This window comes from Selaginella moellendorffii, unplaced genomic scaffold (genome assembly GCF_000143415.4).
Source record: "Selaginella moellendorffii unplaced genomic scaffold, v1.0 SELMOscaffold_36, whole genome shotgun sequence".
Lineage (NCBI taxonomy): Eukaryota > Viridiplantae > Streptophyta > Lycopodiopsida > Selaginellales > Selaginellaceae > Selaginella > Selaginella moellendorffii.
This window is the reverse complement of record NW_003314297.1, coordinates 67,300-87,279: the sequence shown is the minus strand read 5'-3', so window position 1 is coordinate 87,279 and position 19,980 is coordinate 67,300. Positions and strand designations below refer to the sequence as shown.

Genomic DNA, 19,980 nt, shown 5'->3' with positions numbered 1-19,980 from the left:
TATCAAAGGATACTTATTTGCCAATTTTTACAGACACTTGCTCCTTCGTACCATTATAGCAGGAGGTCAATACTATTAGTTCCTTTTATAGTCTCCACTCAAGCTAATTAAGAAACTAATCATCATATGTGCACTTGACTAAATGAGTATAAAGATAGAATTCCTAAATGTTATTAGTCATACTTGACCAGGTTAGAGAAACTTATTTGCTAACTTGCACTTACTAGTGTTAGGAATCCCCGTAATATTAAACTTGGTCCCTCAATATTGTTAGATAATAAGTTATCGCATCTACCAAACACTCTCACTATCATCCCCCTTGTGTTAGTCCCATTCTAGTCCCATTTGTTATTTTAAAAATGTATTTAGATCTACTAGTTAAGCATATTTATAGCATATAAAGATTGTCCTGAATACAATGGTGTTATTTTTGCTTCTAGATTTGTAATCTAGCACTATTCCATATTTAGTAAGTTTTCATAATTGTTCCTGTTTCAAATATATAATGGGGATAGTGGTTGAAATTTTGCATATAAATGTTTTAAATATCAATCTTAGAATATCTTAATGCAAAATATAAATTCATAGGGCTCAAAAGGTTGGGTTGTGAATTTAAAGGCTTTATGAGAACTTTGAAAATCTTACATCATTTGCTATTGAATTACCATTTCGGTAGTTTATATTTTCAATATTGCCTTAAGGACAACCTTCTTTATTTTGTTGAGACTAATCTTGATGATCACTTACAGATAATGGTACCTTCAAGATTTATTTCACACTTTCTATCATGACTCTTCTGGGCATTTGAAATATCAACATGTGACTAAAAAACTATATGGAAACCAAAGTGGCAGGAATCAAGGCAGTCCCAGGCATGAAATACTTGTTTTCCACTAGAATAGTTTAAACATGTTTCACGTGACAATCTGGAAGGGCTACGGTTGTGCAATGGCCATATGCTGCATTGAAGTTGTTGCAGATTTGAAGGAAATGCCTGGAGAGAAATGGAGATCAACTCATGGTCAATGGGGAGATATATGATTTTGCAGTTAACTATGCTATTTCTATCATTTCATGCATCCTCTCATTGAGGTCATGAAGTATGGACTTATCAGTTGTGGTGCTGTCCTATTTGTGTAGCGTATATCGACAAGCCTGCTTACCAGCCTTTCCCTCCGTTCCTTGATATCTACAAGTTCTTCAGGACACTGATCATCTGTCTACACTGTCCAGGGCCTTGGCCTCCATTGGTGACCCCAACAAGAATCTGGCTCTGTTTTATGGAACCTTAACTCGAGGGAAACAGAGGGTACCAGAAACCGTCTAAGATCAGGACGCCGTACAGCATGGGAGCAACCATCGTACAGAGGTCTCGTGCACAAGCAGCAGTCTTAACAGCACAATGTATCTGGCACTTATGAGTTGGACCTTGCAAGCCCATGACAGTGCTGGCAAGTGAGCTGCGCGTGCATCTTAGATACTCGGTTTAAGTGGTTGAATTCAAATAGTCTAGTACAGCAAAAACTACCAAGATCACTATATAATACATTTCATTTAATGCATTTAACTGTTTAAATGGTCCCAGGTTATCGTGTGGTTGTCTGTCCTTCTCGGCAGTTTCTCTAGTGATACAATATAAACAGTGATTTTGCTAATGAACCTGATTTAGATGTGTCTAATATCATGCATGACTGGCTCATACCTTATATACTTTCCTCAACACTGCTTTCCCCATGCTTCCCTGATTTATAGTGTTTCAAGCATGCCGTGAGAAGAATGCACTCGTGATGGCAGTATAATGGCGCTTTGGGATATATCTGAATGTCGAATGAGAGTTCATTCCTTCTCCATTTGCTACATTTTCTATCAACCATCTCCGACATAGATTACAGGGAGTGCTAACTTACTTGGTTGCTCTGAAGGCCAGAATATGACCTAGATGTTCTAACACGATTTCAAACAGCCAGATTTTTTATAAACAGGGACTTCAAGAAAGACAATGAAGCCGAATTTCAAATCCTAGAAAGTGATAGCATGGAACCAGGAGTGCCGAGCGAAAATATTTCTCAGCAAACTTTGACTGGAGTTGGATCAAACGGACAGCTTTCTTAAGCTAAGCAGGAGTCGACATTCTTGACAAGCGCCAATAGCAATCCCAGTTTAGATTCTCTTAAAATTTTTGAATTCCTTCAATCACGCAAAGCCAAAATTCGTCCGAATTGACCAGGGAATCTGAGTCCTCGTGGTGCCGAAAATTGTTTTGGAGCTCTAGAGCCTCGCTTGTTCTAATCTAGCACACACTCACTTGCCTGTAGTGGCTGGGCCTCCCATCTGGATACCTCACACGTCATCTCGAACCCGTCACGCTTGAGCAGCATCTCATGCTCGAGCTCCTCGCAAGCCAAATCTCCCACACCCGATCCTCATCCCCGGATGATCGTGAAGTGGAGCAACAAGAACTTGCCATCGGACAGCTCCACGATTACGTTATGCTGTCCGATGGCAAGTTCTTGTTGAGTCGGTATGTGGAAGTTCCTCTCCTCGGAGGAGCGCTGCACCGCCACGAGCGAGGAGTGGATCACGTTGATGCCGTAGTTTGGTTGGGATGCGGATTTATGGAGACGCGGAGTTGCAGTGGAAAGAGCCACTCCACCATCGCCGAGTAGGCGCGATATGAGGAAGCCGACTTGGCTGCACAGCTTCTTCTTGGCCGACTTGGATGGGAGACTCTTGCAACTCTTGTGCTCGTAGAGATCCTCAAGCATGAACCTGGAGAAGCCGCGGTACAAATTGCGCGTCTCCGGGTCCTCCTTGATGTCCCTGTGCACGGCCTACTCGTCGCTTCCAAACAAGCGGATGAGAGCTCGTCTCGCGGTCTCGGCGTTGGAGGTGGGGTCGGTGGCGATGGGATGCTCCAGCTCGATGCCGGAAACGAGCTCCGCTATGCTCTCGTCGCTGTGGTGGTCCAGCAAGAATTCGTCTAGGCGGTAGAAGCTGACCAAGCCGGGATATAAATCGTGCGCCATCTCGCGAAGCATCTCTCCGAATGTATCCACGGTAGCATCGTCAGAGCCAATTGACACAGAGCTTTAGTCATGAAAATAGCTTGGATTGATCGTATGATCTTTACCGAGATCAGAGAAGACATGGCCATCCAAGACGACGTTGTAGGGCATGTAGGAATTACTCGTGGTGTCTGGATGCTTCGGAGTTGATCGACAACACCAGCACCGTTCGAATGTGATCGAAGCTCAGCTTGGACAACCAGAACAACCAGAAGTAGTACGATGAGCAGCATCAAACCAAAGAACACCAAAGGCACCGAGGCTGGAAGCCTGCTCGGTATGCTCCCCTCGATGACTGTGACAACGATGAGATAAGGCAAAGGTGGGGTAGAGGAACGAGCTGAGAATGTACTTGTCGCTGGACTTCTGGACGACAGGCCCGGGCCCGAGGAAGAGGCTAAGCAGTAGATACAGGAACGTTGGTAGAAGCCCAAGGAGGAGCAGAAAGGAGCTGACGTGGAACTGGAAGAAAGTCTGGAACACAACCGCGAATGGCCAGGAAAGCCATGCTGGTACCGAGATCCTTGAAGAAGCTGATGGACTCCTGCTTGTAACACAGAGAGATTTTGAGCTCCTGCGTTGACAAGCTGAAGCTGGTGAGCGTGCCTCCGGTGCATGCTATCAGGTAGAAGCCCGACATTGCGATGACCCAGCGATTGCTGGCGATGGAGAAGAGCTCCCTCGCCATTGCTAGAGCCATTGCCGACTTCGCAGGTAATAATCGTTTTTTATGCCTTTGTCTTGTTCGTATTGCAGTAGCCGTCGCTTGCGTGGACGATCTTTTCGTTTCTCAAAACACACTAGAAAACGTGACAATTGCGAAGGTTCATGGATTTTTCTAGGTGGTGGGTCAACTAAGTTGAGCTTTGACGCTTGATGTGGATCCGAGGCAGGCAACATGTGGACGCTGGTCAGATCACGGATACGGAAAAGTCCACAAAATGGTCTTGAGCGGGGGCGGATCCGGAATCGGCGCAATGGTAACGTTCTTAGCATTTTCGTGCTGCCCACTTGAAAATCTTATTTTTTGCAACTATATAAGCAGGGCACTGGGAGGACACTACCCGCATCTCAAAGTTGAGAAAGCCTAGCATCCAAGCATTCGATTTCCATTTCAAGCTTTCTTGCCTTCACAGTCCCATCCATGGCTGGGATCAAGGCATTTGTTGACAGCTGCAACGGGACGCTGGACAGCGTTCCAGACAGATACATGATGCCGAATGGAGCTGCCGATGTCTCCCGGTACGCGGTGCTGCCGATAGTCGATGTGGCGAGCGAGAGCTTCGAGAGGGATCTCGTTGACGCTTGCTCAAAGTACGGAATGTTCTATGTAAGATTTCAAGAAGTGACTTTTTTCCTGTACTACATGTTTGCTAAGTGGATGTATTTCTTGTTCAGCTCAAGAACCACGGCATTCACACCGAGGATGTGATGAGGTGCGCTCTCGAGTTCTTCAACTCGCCCAGCGAGGACAAGATGCGGTACTACACCGAGGAGATCTTCACACCCGTCCGCTACTGCACCAGCATGATGCCTTCGAAAGAAGAGAAGCTCGAGTGGCACGACCACCTCCAGATGTGGCTCAAGGAAGAGTCCCTCGGAGCGCACCCCTGGCCCGCGTTCCCAGCCAGCTATAAGTCAGTATCTCGCTCCTTGATTATGGTATTGCTCTAGATTGCTGATGGTCTATATGCAACAGAGACGTTGGATCCGAGTACGCCAGAAACATCTTCAAGCTCGGGAAGAGGATGCTGTTGGTCATGTCCGAGGGACTTGGCCTCCGCTCAAACCGTCTTCTGGAAGCATTCGAAGACATGGTTCTTCTGACGAGAGCCAACTTCTATCCGGCTTGCCCGAACCCGAGGCAGGCCTTGGGGATGGAAGGCCACACTGACAGCGGCGGCCTCACGTTTGTGCTCCAGGATGGAGTCGGGGGATTGCAGCTCAAGCAAGGCGAGGATTGGTACAATGTGAGGCCACTCGAGGGAATGCTGGTGGTTAACATGGGCGATCAGCTAGAGGTACGAGCAGTCGAAAACGTTTTGAGAAACTGTGGATTGATCTTTGTCTTGGTTGATTGTCTTGTATCAGAAGCTGAGCAATGGGAGATACAAGAGCATATTGCACAGGGTGATGGTGAACTCGAAGAGCTCGAGGCTGTCCGTTGGGGCGTTCTTGGGGCCATCACTAGATGCGGAGATCAGCCCGATTCCAGAGCTGGTGAGCCAGGAGAGTCCGGAAAAGTACCGCAGCAGGACTTACAGGGACTACATGCACGAGGTGTACACGGAGCACTTCTCCGGGAAGAATGTCTATGTGGCTTGAGCCTTGGGTAGTCATAGGCACCAATTTTTTCTCATCTCACGATTTTTTGCTCACAAGGATCTTAATGTGATAAGCATGTATGGACACATACGAAATTTGCTCCCTTGACCGACTGTGTGCTGCCTAGAAGGTTGTAAAAGATTAACAATCCGACTGTGTGCTGCCTAGAAGGTCATAAAGTTTAACAATCTGGGAGGGAATAAGAGAAATTTTCGTTAACAGGTGAGGGCCAAGTGTACGGCTACGATGCCGTATACTAATATTAGCGTAGTGGATTTTGGTAGCCGTCGGATTGGTTTCAATCCGGACCACTTGCTCTTGTATATAAACTAGGGTTTTTGGGCTAATTGATATGCACATTTTTGTATTCTTTTTCCATATTCCATGCACTCACATTGGTGGAGGTGAGGGGCACCTTTGATTGTCCCTGGGGAGTGCTTAGATTTGGGATTTTGGTTTAGATCTAGCTTTTTCCATTTCCTTTCTTTTGTTCTTTCCTTTCAGGATTTTGGTTTCGATCTAGCTTTTTGCATTGTCTAGATCTACCATTTCTTTCCAGCTTTTTTGTCATTTCTCTTCTTTTGCTCTTTCTTTTTCGTTCATTTTCATGGCCGATCCGCAATCTCCTCCTTTGACTCTAGAGCAACAGTTGGTTCAATTGCTTGATGCTATGCGCTTGCAATTGAACAACCAAACTCAGTTGATAGCGGCGTTCACGGCACGTGGTACAACTCCTCCTGCTCTTGGTGCCAATCCTCGCGTTCGGCCGGAGTTCTTTCGCGGGAATCCTGGGGATGATGTGTACCATTGGTTCGATCACTTTACGGTAATTGCCACATATCATTCTTGGGATGATGCTCGACAGTTGCGTGAGTTTCCCACGTGTCTCCAAGGGACGGCGTTGCAGTGGTACAATGGTTTGAGCGCAGCTACTCGTGGGGATTGGAGTGTTCTCCCGGACGTTTTCAAACGAGCCTTCGGACATGCCGATGATTGTGATGATGCTTTCCAACAATTGCATCGTCTTCGCCAAGGGCCATCGGAGTTGGTGATGCAATTTGGCGTTCGTTTCCGAAGTCTTTTGCTTCGTGCGGAGCCAAATATGTCGGAGCGGATCAAGCTAGGAATGTTGTGGCCAGCACTTCGTCAAGATCTTGTCGGACTTGTGCATGCACTTGCTCCTGCCACCCTTGACAATGCTCTTCACTTGGCACAACGTTATGAGACGTCGCCTCTTCCACTTCTCGCTGCACGTCCTTCCGCTCCACTTCCTATGGGTGATGGTCCTGTTCCAATGGAGGTTGATGCTGCTGCTGCTCGAGTCCAAGGACAAGTGCGAGGACGTGGTCGTGGCCGTGATATTCGCTGCTGGGCGTGTGATGAAGTTGGTCATATTTATCGGCGTTGCCGTCGTTTTCTGGATTGGTGACCTCCATTTCCTGGGTGGAGACCTTGGCGTCAGCAACGTCCCCTGGGTGCTGCTGCAGTGGAAGGTTTGGACACCGAGATGCATCCGGGAAACGAGGAGTCGTGCGAGCAACAGAGGGACCTTGCGCGAATAAATCAGTGACCCCTCCATCTTTCTTTCGGGAGTATCATCAAGGGGTTCATTCGGCACCAGTTCATCCAGTATTTACTTTCCAAGCTCGTTTTTATAACAAAAAGTCTTCTATTATTCTCTCCGTGTTGGTTGATAAAGGTTCGAGTTTATCTTCTATTGCTCGACCTGTTGCCACACGTTGTCGTCTACACTTGCGTCGTGCGGCAGAACCAGTTTTCATTCTTTATGGCAATGGCCGTACACATGCATGTGCACGGGATGAGGTGGACCTGGTTGTGCGTGTGGGCAATCTCGAGCTTGAGTTGCAGTCATTGCGGGTGGTGCCGAGTCAAGCTTTTGACCTCATTCTTGGTATGGATTGATTGCAGCGCAATCATGCCAAGTGTGACTTTGAGGCTTCTCCCCTTTGTCTCATACTTCCTTATGTTTCATCCATTCCTCTCACTTCCATACCTCTTCATCCCTTTACTTCTACCTCTGCTTCCATTACTTTTGTTTCCCCACTCTTTCCTTCTGTCTTTCCATCTTGTTCTGCTTTTCCCTTTTTCGATCCCTCCGACGATCTTTGTGTTGCAGCAGTTGACCGGCTCATGAAGGAGTATTCTGATCTCTTTGAATTTGACCTATCATCTGGGGCCAAGATTGCCACACGTCATCCAATTCCCACCGGGGATGCTCGTCCAATCAAGGTTCCTGTTCGTCGTCGGTCACCTAAGGAGATCAAAATTTTACGAGCAAACGTCAAGGAAATGCTGGAAAAGGGTGTTATTCGAAAGTCGCGGAGTCCTTGGGCATGTGAACCTCATCTTGTGACAAAGCCTGATGGGAGTATTCGTTTCTGCATCAACTATCGTCCGTTAAACGAAGTGACGATCCCATATGTGTATCCTCTTCCTCACATTGCTGATCTCTTGGATCGTCTGAGGCAAAGTCATTGGTTCACCAAGCTAGATATTGCTTCTGGGTATTGGCAAGTACCAATGGCTGAAGAAGATATTCCTAAGACTGCTTTTCGTACACCATTTGGTTTGTACGAGTTCTTGGTGATGCCGTTTGGTTTGAACAATGCTCCAGCAACTTTCCAGCGGATGATGGACGAGGTTCTTTGCGATATGCCAGAGGTGACTGCTGACTTCATTGATGATGTCTTGATCCACTCGGAGGGGATGTGGGAGGAGCACGTTCGTAATGTTTGTAAAGTGTTGGATCGGCTACGCGATGTTGGTTTAAAGCTGAAGCGGTCGAAGTGCGTGTTTGGGTCCAAGGATACAACTTATCTTGGGTACCGTATTTCTCGTGAGGGTTTGCAAGTTGATCCTGACAAACTTGTGGTTGTTCTAAAGTTCTCTACTCCGAAGTGTGTGAATGATGTGCAGCGCTTTTTGGGTAAGGTGCAGTATCTTGGTCGTTTTGTGGATCATCTTTCCGATCGCACTACACCATTGCAAGCATTGCTGAAGTCATCAACGTCATCTTTCATCTGGTCTCCGGATTGTGAGCGGGCGTTCGTGGATCTCAAAGAGCTATTGACAACTCCTCCGGTTTTGGCATATCCTAACTACACTCGACCTTTTATTTTGCGCGTGGATGCTTCTGACATTGGTCTTGGAGGTGTGTTGATGCAAGAGAGCTCGAGTGTGCCTGGTCAGTGCCATCCCATTGCATACATAAGCCGTACATTACAACCAGCGGAGATGAACTACTCCACGACGGAGAAGGAGTGTTTAGTAGCAGTCTGGGGTTTCGAGAAACTTCATGCATATCTACATGGTTCTCGGACGTTACTTGAAGGTGACCATGCTGCTGTTACTTCATTATTGAAGCGGAAGAACCTGGTTGGTCGTACGACTCGATGGGCTTTGAAGCTTCAGATATATGATTTCGATGTTTTTCATCGCCCAGGGAGTTCTATGGCTGATGTTGATGCCCTTTCTCGAGCTCCTCTTCCTTCTCCACTCACTTCTCATCATTCTGACGAACCTGTTGTTCCAGCATCTATGGAGTTTCTAGATGAGGATTCTGTGCCGTCGGCGGTTGCTGTCCTTGACGTTCAGTGTCCACAGGGTGCAGAGCAAGGTCTGCCTTCTCTTGAGGAGGTTCGCGAGGCTCAAAAGATTGAGCCGTGGATTCGAAGGCTTCGAGATGGGTTTGAGAATCCTGCATCACTTGCTAATGACTTGCCTTTCCGGCATTTACATTCTCAATATCGCCTTGAAGATGGCCTTCTTTATTTTGTGGGGACGGATCCTGATGATCATTTACGACTGGTGGTACCTTCGGTGTTTATTCCGCGGTTTCTCTATGCCTACCATGATTCTCCTGTTCTAGGTGGGCATATGGGACACCGTCATGTCACCGAGAAGCTGCACAGGTCTTTCTATTGGCCGGAGATGCGACGTGATATTATCCGATATGTGCGTAGCTGCGTTTGGTGCCAAGCTCGTAATACTCCCCCTTGTGCTGCGGAAGGATGGTTGGAGTCAATTGCAGTTTCCCGTCCGTTTGAGTTTGTGGCGTTTGATCTTATGGGACCTTTTCCACGATCGACTGTTGGCAATGAGTATGTTATTATTGCTTCTGACTACTTGACTCGTTGGGTGGAAGTTGGTGCTCTTGCTAGTGCCTCTGCAACTGCTGTTGGATACTTCCTCCTCAATCGAGTGGTGTTCCAGCATTCTTGTCTAGAGCGGATTCTTTCGGATAATGGTCTTGCATTTATGGTTGAGGTATTTCATATTTTGACATCTTGGTTGGGGATACGCCACACTTTTACGAGTGCTTATCATCCACAATCAGACGGTCTGGTGGAACGGCTCGTTCGGACATTCAAAGGGATGATTTCGAAGTATGTGAACTTTCAGCATTCGGATTGGGATGGTTATTTGCCGTCTCTTCCGTATGCCTATGTCACAGGGGTGCAGAGTTCTATTGGTGCTTCACCATATAAACTTCTATATGGTCATGATCCAATATTACCAACAGAGTTGGGTTTACCTTCGTGATTGCCACGAGCTCCTGATGCTAGGTCATGGGATCAGTATTTGACAAGCATTCTTCCACTTGTCCGAGCAGAGTCTGCCGAACACTTAGGCCGCGTACAAGTGGGACAACAACGGCGCTACAACTCCCATCATCATCCACCTGCGGAGTACAAAGTGGATGATTTGGTGTTAGTCCGTTTTCCCCATCTTACGGTACGTGGTTTATCTAAGGGGCTCCTTGCGCAGTGGAAAGGACCGTATCAGGTGTTGCGGCAAGTTAGACTGCAAGTTTATGAGGTTCGGCATGACGTTCAGCAGGCCGATCCTCCGGAGATTGTGCATGTGCAGTGGTTAAAACGCTTCATACAAAGGGATCAGGAGCAGTTAATACCGTCTACAGATCCGCCAATGCCTCCTCCTGACGTTCCTCCAGATCCTGGCCCATCTACAAGAGAACCCTGACGGCCTTCCATTATTCCGAGAGGAGGGGATGATGTGAGGGCCAAGTGTACGGCTACGATGCCGTATACTAATATTAGCGTAGTGGATTTTGGTAGCTGTCGGATTGGTTTCAATCCGGACCACTCACTCCTGTATATAAGATAGGGTTTTTGGGCTAATTGATATGCACATTTCTGTATTCCCTTTCCATATTCCATGCACTCACAGTGTCTTATTATATAAATAATTTATAGTTGAATTTTTGTAACGTGGTTCTAAGCAACAGAATGATATGACTGAGGTGTGATCGTGTTATATGGATTGCAAGTATTATCCAAACACACATAAAGTAGCACTTTTCCATCAGGTGTCCACTCTTTTTATTTTCATTTGCTTTAGATTTTCAGCTGTGTCAAGTCCAATGAAAACCACACTGACAATCAACTTGAACTTCGATAGAAAATTAAGAAATTTTTCCCTGCAGTTTTCAGCAAGAGCGTGGTGGGACAAGGACCTCAGAGTGGTGTGCGCGGGGAGATGGAGGAACGTGAGCATGGGAATGGAGGGAGAGAGAAGACTTCCACAACAAACTTACAAACTTGTTTGCACAGTCTCATGCTTTTTGTTGGGCACTGCAAGACTGCCAAAACAGAATATAAAATAGAATAGACTATCGAAAGGAAACCTGAACTATACCACAAGCCCAGTACATACAAGAGGTAAGGTGTGCGTATGTAGCTGGGAGCACTATGTGCTTAACGCCAAATGAAACAACACCCCTGTAATAGCAAAAGTACAATGTATCAAGTTTGCTACACACTCTGGCATACCTGTAAGTTTATCAATGAGGGGTATCTAGAGAGAAATTAAATATTGACAAATAAAACTAATAAAATTCATACTATATTGTGTGTCAATGATATTGAAGTTATGATTTCACCTGGTTATTGCAATATTTCTTAATGGTTTTTATATTTTTGAAAGATTTAATTATGTATAGAAATTGTTGTAAGGGTTAATTGTTATATTATACCTCTATACCAGTTAAGATTTGATTCATTCTAAATTTGATCAAAATGCATATAAGAAAAAGAGACTTCCACCAATCTATTGCAGAAACAAGCCACATATATAATTTAATATTGTTGACTAAAGTCTGTAATATTTTATTCATATTGTGCTAATAATAATTAAAAATTATTTGCTACAAGAACTTGTTTTAAATTTCATCATGTAGGTTTTTGGTTTGCTTAAGCAAAACTGTATGGTAATTAGAACATGTTTGGATATTCTGGGATATTCTAGAATCTAATGGTTAGTATTCATTTAGATTAATCTTTTTTTCTAATTTATAAACACGCTTATAATTTATAAACTTTCCTAAACACTTGTTAATATATTCTAGTTTAATCTTACGAAATAAGATTATCCTTATATTTATAAATTATAAATTTCCATTTGATCAATTGGATTAATAAATAGGTGAAACACACAAACTAAGCATTGCTGCATGGAAGCCACAGCAAAGTATTTACATTGTATGAAGTTTATTGTTGTCAATGTTTTAACTGTCATATTTTTACTGATGAACACTCCCTTTAAATTTGATTTATAACTCATCTTCAAAAACAGATTAAAAGAGAAAGAAAACTTGCAATTGCATAGCAACACAAATTTATGCATATACTTCACATCTAGACATGAGCATTTTGACCCTAAATAATTACACATTAAATGTAAATGTAGAAAGACTGGGAGAATCCAATCTGGGGTTGTCTTGGACTCAGGGATATCACCGCCCAAAGTTGAAGATCAAAGGAATCACTCCGGACTTGGACAGAGGTGTGAGGCACTTCAAGTCGATCGTCTTGGATCACGGCGTGGAGTCAGGCAAGCAAGAGTATGGCCGCTTGCTTGATTTTCATGCTCGAGGCTAGGCATTTGCAGCATCGTCTCTTGGAACGAGGCGAACGTCTTGTAAGGAAAACGTTTGCAACAATGCTGTGTTTTACGTAAACCTTTTGTTCGGTATCAGCTTACAAGTTTGGCAGCCATTTTCGAGAAAAAGGAGCTTGCTTTCAGAACGTAAGGAACATCGCAGGTAGGGTTAATGCCGATAAGATCTCTGGATAAATATAGGGAAACGTGCTTTCATTAAAATTCACCCTTCTTACTCGTTTCGATGAGCCTCTTACTCGCTTCGTGCGGTCCCCGATCTTGTGGAAGGGCCGATCACCGATCTTGTGGAAACCAGATCTTCTGGGGCTTCAATCCTGGTTCTCCCAAACCTTCCCTCGAGTTGGAAAGTCGCTCGCTTTTGCCCTTTGTTGTATGATAACAGACAGGTCCTGGAGCGGGAAAGCTCTGTGATGGAAACGTTAACAAGTAACAATACAAGGCCTTCTTCGAGCACTTGGTTTGTTCTATAGATCAAGGCAGTTTCAGGAGCTCGACATCGCTGCAAAGCTTCCGCCCACTCATGCCAAAGCTCGTCAAAGCTTTCCTACAAGAAATAGAAAGTGAAAGACTGCTTCTCAGCCACCTTTCGACTGAAATATGCTCGCTTTCAAAACATAAGGAGCGTCACTCCCTGGATCCCCGAGAATGGCCTTCTCGGCAATCTGGTTTCCCGCTTCCACGTCGCTCAAGCCTTGGCAAGCACGGACAAAGCTCGTCAAGAATCCACTCTCTGGAACGAATGGCATGCTTGCAATGAGGTCTCGAGCATCTCCTAAATGCCCAGCTCGACTGAGAAGATCAACCAAGCAACCGTATTGCTCTTTGGTAGCCACCAAGCAATGGTCGCGCAGCATCGAAGCGAAGTAAAGCTTGGCGACTTTAAGATCGCCACAGTGGCTGCAGGCAAGAAGTATTCCAGAGAAGGAGACCTCGTCAGGGCGAGAACCATCCATCGCCATCTCGTTGTAAATCCCGAAAGTTTGCTCAAAGTTCCCGGCTTGGGCATTCAGTGTAAGCATTGCATTCCACGCAGTAGAGTCTTTCTTCTCCGGCATCTGCTGGAACAGTACTAGAGAACTTGCGAGGCATCCCTTCTGTCCATACGCCACCACCATTTGCGTCCAGGAAACCATGTCTTTCTCTGGCATAGCCACGAACAAGGCAGTGAGTTCCAGCAGATTTCTCCTCTCTTGGCCCTGGTTATACGCAGCAAGCATGGCATTCCACGAAACAGCATCGTGGTATGGCATGCCATGATCGAACAGGCACTTGGCTTGCTCGAGTTTCCTGTGCTGGACGAAGCCCACCAGCATTGTCGTACACGAGATCAAGCTCCTGCACGGCATTGCTCGGAAGAGAATGGTGGCGTTTTCCAAGTTCCCGCTATCGCCTTCTTGGGAGAAGGCCATGAGCATTGCATTCCAGGCCACGAGGTTCCACTCGGGCATGGAATCAAAGACGCAATTGGCTTCGTGGAGCTTTCTCTTCTGAGCAAGATCGACGAGCACCAAGTTCCACGACACAATGTTCTTCACCGGCATTCGCGAAAGGAAGTTATCCTTAAAGGTGGAATCCTCTCCCTGGTGCTCAATGTACAAGCCCAGCATGACAGTCCAGGCGACCACTCCTCTCTCCGGGAGCATCTCCTCAAACATGATCTCCGCTTTGGTGATCTCTCCAGCTTGAACATACACCGAAAGCATCGCGTTCCACGAGACCAAGTTCCGAAATGGCATCCCCTTGAAGCACTCCTCGGCAGATTTAACGTCTCCAACGCGGGAGAAACCGCAAAGTAGTGTGGTCCATGAAACCATATCGCGATCCGGCATCGCATCAAATAATTGCTTTGCACTTTCAATATGCCCTGATTGGGCAAATGCTGCAAGAACTGCATTCCACGACAGTGTGTTTCTTTCGGGCATTGCGTGAAAAGCTTCCAGGACATGATTTATGAGATTTGCGCTTTCAAACGCTGAAAATAGTGTGTTCCATGTAACAATGTTACGTTCTGGAAATGATCGGAAGAGATCCAAAGCTTCTAAAAAATGCCCAGACTTGGCAAATGCAGAAAGCATCACGTTCCACGAAACTAGATCCCGTTGTGGCATCGCATGGAAAAGCTTGGTGGCGCGATCGAGATCGCCGCTTCGCGAGAATCCAGTGAGCAGGCAAGTCCACGAGATCTCATTTCTATCGGGCATGTCGTCGAAGAGAAGTGTGGCGCTGTGGAGATCTCCGGCGTGGACGTAGACACCCAGCATCGTGTTCCAGGCGCCAATGTCTTTGACAGCCATCGAATCGAAAACGCTCCTCGCGAACTCCACGCTGCCGCAACTCGCAAACATCTGGACGAGGAGATTCGAGATGGAGTAGTGGGCAGATCCATCGCTGCTGGCGCGCGCCTGCGCGTAGATCTCCCGCGCCTCGGCGAAGCTCCGGCACGATCTGATGCGCCGCGCGAGGCCCTGGAGATCCATCTCCTGTGTAGCGCATTTTCTTCCACGCGGGAATTTAGGGTTCTTCCATTCGCTAGTGCGGGAATGCTGCTAGGCATAGCGCTCGCCAAGAGTAAGATCAAGCTCTTGGATCGCGCTGCTCTTGCTGCCTCCTCGATCAGGCGATTCGGCGCCAATCGCTGGGACAGGGAAGGGGATTACGAGTGCGACGATGTCGACATTGGCAGATTTGTGGAGCTCTTCCCGAGCAAGAAGATCAGGGACGCGGCGCCGCCCAAGACACTGCGGGCCAGCCGCGAATCCGCCACGGTCATCCAGCTGCTGAGGAGCGCCAAGAAATCCCCGGCCAAGCTCGATGCGTACCTGGGCAGCCACGCTTCGCGGCTCCTTTGCAAGGATCTCCAGTACGTCTTAAATGTGTTCCTCAAGAACCAGGAGAACGACATAGACCTGGCTTTCAAGGTACGTGGTAGCATTCTCGTCCTCGTTTGTTCGTTCTACTACGTTCGTGTTCGTGGAGATCCATGCTTTCTACTCGTAAGCTTTGCTTTCTCGTCGTTTTCTCTCCAGATTTTTTCCAAGTTTCCTTGTCTCGTTGTTTGTTCTTCCTAGTGTTGTTGGAAGATCTATCACGTTTAGATTCCACTTGTCTGTTTGGAAGTCTGGCGATTGGAAGTTTCATGGATCTTAAGGTTGTATTTTCTCTCCATGCTGCCTTGCGTCTTTGTTCGTGTTCTTGAACTTGCCAAGGTTTTGTTATCTCGTCCCGGATCTTCAAACGTAGAAAGAACAAACCATACTCCATGTTTTCTATGATTGGAAGTCCATCTTCTTGTTCTCGCGAGCTCTGGTTCTTGCCTTCGTTTACTCGTGGTTTTCTCTCCATTGCATGTCCTTGATCTTGCCAGGGTTTTGTTATCTCATCCCCAACGTTGTTTGTTCTTTCTACGTTTGTGTTGTTATCTCTCATGTTTTCCTACGTGTGTGTGTGTGTGGAAATCATGTCTCCTCCTTGTCTCCTCGCAAGGTTTCGTCTCCTGGAAGTCCATCTGCTTGTTCTCGCGAACGGCATTTCATGTCCTTGGATCTAAGTATCTGTTTTGCAGATTTTCGAGCTGATTCGAAAGGAGAGCTGGTACAAGCCGAGCGAATCAACCTACATGCGGCTTGTCAGCTTCTACTGCCGCGCCGACGAGAGGAAGAAACCAATGAGACCAATCCTGGAGCTTCTCAACACGGCACAGGGCGAGGGCGTCGCCCTGTCGGAGGCCATGCTCACGGAGCCCATGCGCTGCTGCATCCTCCAGGCAGACTTCGATACGTGCCTCCAGTTTTACAGGCTCATGCGCTCGTCGGGGTGCCAAGTTCATCGCGGCCTCTACGCCTACCTGGCCAAGAGCTTTAGCAGGGCTGGGCTCAAGGAGAAGTCCTTCCAGATCTTTGCGGATGCTCCGGCGGAACAAGCTCCCTCCAGATTGGAGAAGAGGGAGAGAGTCTTTTTTGTCGAAGATTAGCGATAGAACTTTGGTAGGAATTGAGAGAAACTATGTCCCAACTCGCAGAGAATCTGATGTAAATTACTATGGTCCCATAATCTATGAAGTTAGCTGAGTCGATAAAATCATGCAAAGACTCCAACCAAGCCAGGCAAATCCACAAGCTTGTGGAGGAGCACAGAGAGCACATATCTCAGGACACTTTTCTCTACTTGAGCAAGCTTCTCATACGGATGTACGTGCGCTGCTCCTGCACAGCTCCTGCCAAGAACATCTTCGACCTCATGGAGCACAGAGACGTTTTCTGCTGGAATCTGATGCTCACAGCATTTGCCCAGGATGGCTGCCTCCGCGAGGCGCAGAAACTGTTTGATGCCATGGAGTTCAGGACCACCGTTTCATGGACAATCATGCTGGCGGCTTATTCACAGCAGGGGCAAATAGCTCAGGCCGAGATCTTATTTCTCTCTATGCCCGAAAGAGATGATGTTGCGTGGAATGCGATGTTGGCGGCATATACCCTTCACGGGCATGTTGTTGCCGCAGCTCGATGCTTCGAATCAAACCCAAGACCGAACTTAACATCGTGGAACTGCATGCTGGATGGGTTTTCGCGTGCTGGAAAGCTGCACAATCTAGTGGAGACTTTCAAGAAGATGCCACTGTGGGATATGATCTCATGGAACACTCTGCTATCTGCATATGCCCAGTCAGGGCATATGGAAACACTAAACAATGTCTTCCGTGCTATGCCTTGTCACAACCTTGTCTCGCTCACTTCCATGCTAACTGCGTACTCAAACCACACTTGCTACTTCGGAAGGGCTCGGATTTTGTATAGATCGCTGCCTGCGTACACTCTGGTGACTTTCACAGCCATGATAACAGCATACACACAAAATCAAAGTATCAGCGAAGCGAAGCTCTTGTTTGACGACATGCCGGAATGGGATCTTGTCTCCTGGAACTCCATGCTCGCGGCCTATGCCCGGAACGGACATATCGAGCAAGCCATTTGCTTCTTTGAAAGCATGCCTGTGGTGGACATCTTCTCCTGGAACTCCATTCTCTGGGCCTACTCAGTTGGAGGCCATGTCGACCAGGTGAAGATTTTGTCACAGGCGATGCCGGAGATGGACCTTGTGTCGCTAAACTCGGTCCTGTCCGTCAATGGAAGCTTGGGCGAGATCGAGGCGTTCTTCTCTTGTATGCCGTCTCGTGACTTGGTGTCGTGGAATTCCATGCTCGCTGCATACGCACAGAACGGACGTGTCCGGCAAGCCCAGGAGTTGTTTCAAGCCATGCCTGATCGTGATCTCACTTCCTGGAGGACAGCCTTGTCCAACCACGCCCGCAACGTCGATGGCTTCCAGAAAGACGTGTTTGAAGACCTGAATGTCCAAGGTGAGAATCCGGACGAGATGTGCTTTACGAGCTTACTGTTTGGATGCAGCCACAGGGGTGATGCTACCCAAGCGTGCAAGCTCTTCGCTTCCATGCTGGTCGATTATGGGCTGGAGCCAACCAAGTTGCAATTTAGCTGCATCATCGACCTTCTAGCTCGTGCGGGCCACCTGAGAGATGCCAATGATCTCATCGTCAACATGCCTTTCATGCCTATTGCTGAAGACGTACAGAGCTTGCTGGCGTTCTGCTTTCCAAAGCCAGCGTAAGCAAAGCCTGTAAGGTTTGTGTGTTGATAAACCAAGTTGTTTCTAAGTGGAATTCCATCCTGGAAGAGCTTCTGAACAGGAAAACAAAGGAAAAGAATGAGAAAAGTTTGAATCAACACAGTTAACGTACCGCGAGAGAGAGGAGCGCTTGGCCAACCTCGATGGATTTTCCTCACTCTTCTTCTACCAAAGTCCGCAATCCCTGTGTGTTTCGTAGCTCCAGATAATGCTCGTAAACCTTCTGCGCCTCGTCTAGGAGCCCAGCCTCCTCGAACTTCCTGGTCAGGTACATGTAGAAGCGGACGTCCTTCCGGCACGTCGAGGCATGCATCCGGTCGTAGAGCGTCATGCACGCATCGAAGTCGGTGCTGCTCACGCACGCTTGGATAGGAGTCTGGAACGAGAAAACATTTGGAATGAGCCCCTCCTCCTCCGATTCATCCAGCAGCTGGAAAATCCTCTCCATCGCCTTGGAATCCAATCTCTCGCTGTAGGCAGTGATGAGATGCAAGTAGAGCGATGCCTGTGGCTTGTACCAGCTTTCCTTCCGGATCAAGCCAAAAATCTGCCAAGTCCAGTGGAAAAACACGACATTTTGATAAGGAATCCCAGCTCTCTTACCAATTCCGCAAGATCCATCTCCTTGGCCCTGACGAAGACCCAGAAGAGCGACATGAGCTCCTCCCTCAGCAGCCTAGAAACGGAGGTCCGCAGCACGGATTTGAGCCGGTCAGGATCGCCTTTGGCCTTCTTCATCATGGTCGCCACACTGACCGTCTCCAAGCTCATGGACGGGATCCGGCGCGTCTCCACCTCCTGCGGCATCAGCAGCCTGCGCTTGATGGAATCGAAAGACCGCTCCAGCTGCGGCAGATCGTGAAGCGCAGCCCTAGCGCCGGTGCTTAGCGCCCGCGCTTGCCGGAGAATGCGCATCGCCCGGGCAAACAAGGAGAGGAGCCCTAGGGTTTACCCTAATCCTCTTTTCCCGCAAATTTTAAAATTTTAAAATTTTAAAATACTCTGTTTTAGGTCTTCACAGAGTGGAAGCTTGCCGATTTGATGTGATCGAGCTTCCCTTCCGCCGAATACTTCCACGAGATCCTCCTCACTTCATCCGCGCTCACCACCCAATTCACCACGCACGCGAATTCTTGGCCAGGATTCACGTTTCTTGGCACGCAAGCCGTGAATCCATAGGGCATATGGACCATGAAGGCTTGTTCTTCGTCGCAAGCGCTCTTGAATCCTCCCCAGGCTACTCCTCCTCTTGTCTCCAGCGTCAAATCGCAGGGAAACAACGTCATCTCCTGGCCTACGAATTCCCCGCGCGGCTCCTCCCGGCTCGGCTCCAGAGGAACGGTGGCGAGTTCGTGCTTCCAGACGCTCCCGTGCCATGAATCTCCCGGGCGCTCGCCCGAATCTCTGGACTCCTCGAGAATCTGAGATGCTGAAACCGATCCATCGGTACTGTAGCTAAAGATGATCGCCGCTCTCCCCTCCTTGCCTGGTCGAAGAAGTGATCTAAGACAAGAGAGAAGAATGGAGCTAGATAGAGAGCTCGCCTGGAAGCATGAAATGGACCTCGGATGGCACGGGCTTGCGGGGGAAATCAATCTCCAGCGGCAGCCAGCCAAGGTCTCCGTTTGGAAAGATGAGCGTCCGCGACGATGGAACCGCGGGATGGATGATCCCATCGGCGGCGCAGTGATCCTGGCGATTGATGAGCCACGGGCCAAGCATCCAATCCCTGTCGCCGCCCCTGGGGTCGTACCAATCGTTCTTGTGCAAGACGACCGAGCGATCGTCGGCATGGGACTGGAATGACCTGATGCTGCGATACACCTTGGCGGGGTCGCAGGCAGAGCTCCCATCGATGCGCCAGTTGACCCAGATGCCGTGGAAGTTCTGCCAGTGGAAATCGTCCATCCATTTCCACAGCTCTTCAGGATCGAGCTTGCGCGCCTCCACCACCGCCATAGCCAGACGAGAAAATCTCGACACTTCTCAGGATTCGAACCCGAGA

The 19,980-nt window shown here is 47.8% G+C and overlaps 6 protein-coding genes across 6 annotated transcripts; 3 read left to right on the top strand and 3 right to left on the bottom strand.

The window, feature by feature from the left end:
* Window positions 1-3,709: 3,709 nt before the first annotated feature.
* Window positions 3,710-4,739, top strand: LOC112349123 (protein DMR6-LIKE OXYGENASE 2-like). The gene is made up of 4 exons (XM_024682908.1): window positions 3,710-3,779; window positions 3,959-4,045; window positions 4,202-4,362; window positions 4,464-4,739. The coding sequence occupies exons 1-4, from the start codon at window positions 3,710-3,712 to the stop codon at window positions 4,737-4,739; spliced, it is 594 nt and encodes a 197-aa protein (XP_024538676.1).
* Window positions 4,694-5,390, top strand: LOC9653121 (probable 2-oxoglutarate-dependent dioxygenase At3g111800). Its single transcript, XM_024682907.1, has 2 exons — window positions 4,694-5,086; window positions 5,157-5,390. Exons 1-2 carry the CDS (start codon window positions 4,814-4,816, stop codon window positions 5,388-5,390), a joined length of 507 nt encoding a protein of 168 aa, XP_024538675.1. The 5' UTR covers window positions 4,694-4,813.
* A 7,517-nt stretch (window positions 5,391-12,907) lies between these two features.
* LOC112349122 (pentatricopeptide repeat-containing protein At4g02750-like) lies at window positions 12,908-14,440 on the bottom strand. The gene has a single exon (XM_024682906.1). It carries the CDS (start codon window positions 14,438-14,440, stop codon window positions 12,908-12,910), a length of 1,533 nt encoding a protein of 510 aa, XP_024538674.1.
* A 1,945-nt stretch (window positions 14,441-16,385) lies between these two features.
* Window positions 16,386-17,957, top strand: LOC112349121 (pentatricopeptide repeat-containing protein At4g02750-like). The gene has a single exon (XM_024682905.1). The coding sequence runs from the start codon at window positions 16,386-16,388 to the stop codon at window positions 17,955-17,957; it is 1,572 nt and encodes a 523-aa protein (XP_024538673.1).
* On the bottom strand, window positions 17,917-18,963 carry LOC9653120 (pentatricopeptide repeat-containing protein At1g62350). The gene is made up of 3 exons (XM_002977920.2): window positions 18,579-18,963; window positions 18,088-18,522; window positions 17,917-18,028 (listed from the first exon to the last, which is right to left on the bottom strand). The coding sequence occupies exons 1-2, from the start codon at window positions 18,888-18,890 to the stop codon at window positions 18,130-18,132; spliced, it is 705 nt and encodes a 234-aa protein (XP_002977966.1). The 5' UTR covers window positions 18,891-18,963; the 3' UTR covers window positions 17,917-18,028; window positions 18,088-18,129.
* On the bottom strand, window positions 18,938-19,973 carry LOC112349218. The gene is made up of 2 exons (XM_024683270.1): window positions 19,520-19,973; window positions 18,938-19,461 (listed from the first exon to the last, which is right to left on the bottom strand). The coding sequence occupies exons 1-2, from the start codon at window positions 19,932-19,934 to the stop codon at window positions 18,983-18,985; spliced, it is 894 nt and encodes a 297-aa protein (XP_024539038.1). The 5' UTR covers window positions 19,935-19,973; the 3' UTR covers window positions 18,938-18,982.
* Between the last annotated feature and the right edge of the window lie 7 nt (window positions 19,974-19,980).

What these genes read in the sequence shown, in the direction of transcription:
- LOC9653120 (XM_002977920.2), bottom strand. Translation starts at nt 18,890, where the DNA reads ATGCGCATTCTCCGGCAAGCGCGGGCGCTAAGCACCGGCGCTAGGGCT. An exon ending in AGATGGATCTTGCGGAATTG is followed by an intron (nt 18,523 to 18,578) that starts GTAAGAGAGCTG and finishes TGGACTTGGCAG; the next exon opens with ATTTTTGGCTTGATCCGGAA.
- LOC112349122 (XM_024682906.1), bottom strand. Translation starts at nt 14,440, where the DNA reads ATGCCACAACGGGATCTAGTTTCGTGGAACGTGATGCTTTCTGCATTT.
- LOC112349218 (XM_024683270.1), bottom strand. Translation starts at nt 19,934, where the DNA reads ATGGCGGTGGTGGAGGCGCGCAAGCTCGATCCTGAAGAGCTGTGGAAA. An exon ending in GGTCCATTTCATGCTTCCAG is followed by an intron (nt 19,462 to 19,519) that starts GCGAGCTCTCTA and finishes TTCTTCGACCAG; the next exon opens with GCAAGGAGGGGAGAGCGGCG.
- LOC112349121 (XM_024682905.1), top strand. Translation starts at nt 16,386, where the DNA reads ATGAAGTTAGCTGAGTCGATAAAATCATGCAAAGACTCCAACCAAGCC.
- LOC9653121 (XM_024682907.1), top strand. Translation starts at nt 4,814, where the DNA reads ATGCTGTTGGTCATGTCCGAGGGACTTGGCCTCCGCTCAAACCGTCTT. An exon ending in ACATGGGCGATCAGCTAGAG is followed by an intron (nt 5,087 to 5,156) that starts GTACGAGCAGTC and finishes GTCTTGTATCAG; the next exon opens with AAGCTGAGCAATGGGAGATA.
- LOC112349123 (XM_024682908.1), top strand. Translation starts at nt 3,710, where the DNA reads ATGACCCAGCGATTGCTGGCGATGGAGAAGAGCTCCCTCGCCATTGCT. An exon ending in AGCCATTGCCGACTTCGCAG is followed by an intron (nt 3,780 to 3,958) that starts GTAATAATCGTT and finishes GATCCGAGGCAG; the next exon opens with GCAACATGTGGACGCTGGTC. An exon ending in AGAGCTTCGAGAGGGATCTC is followed by an intron (nt 4,363 to 4,463) that starts GTTGACGCTTGC and finishes TTTCTTGTTCAG; the next exon opens with CTCAAGAACCACGGCATTCA.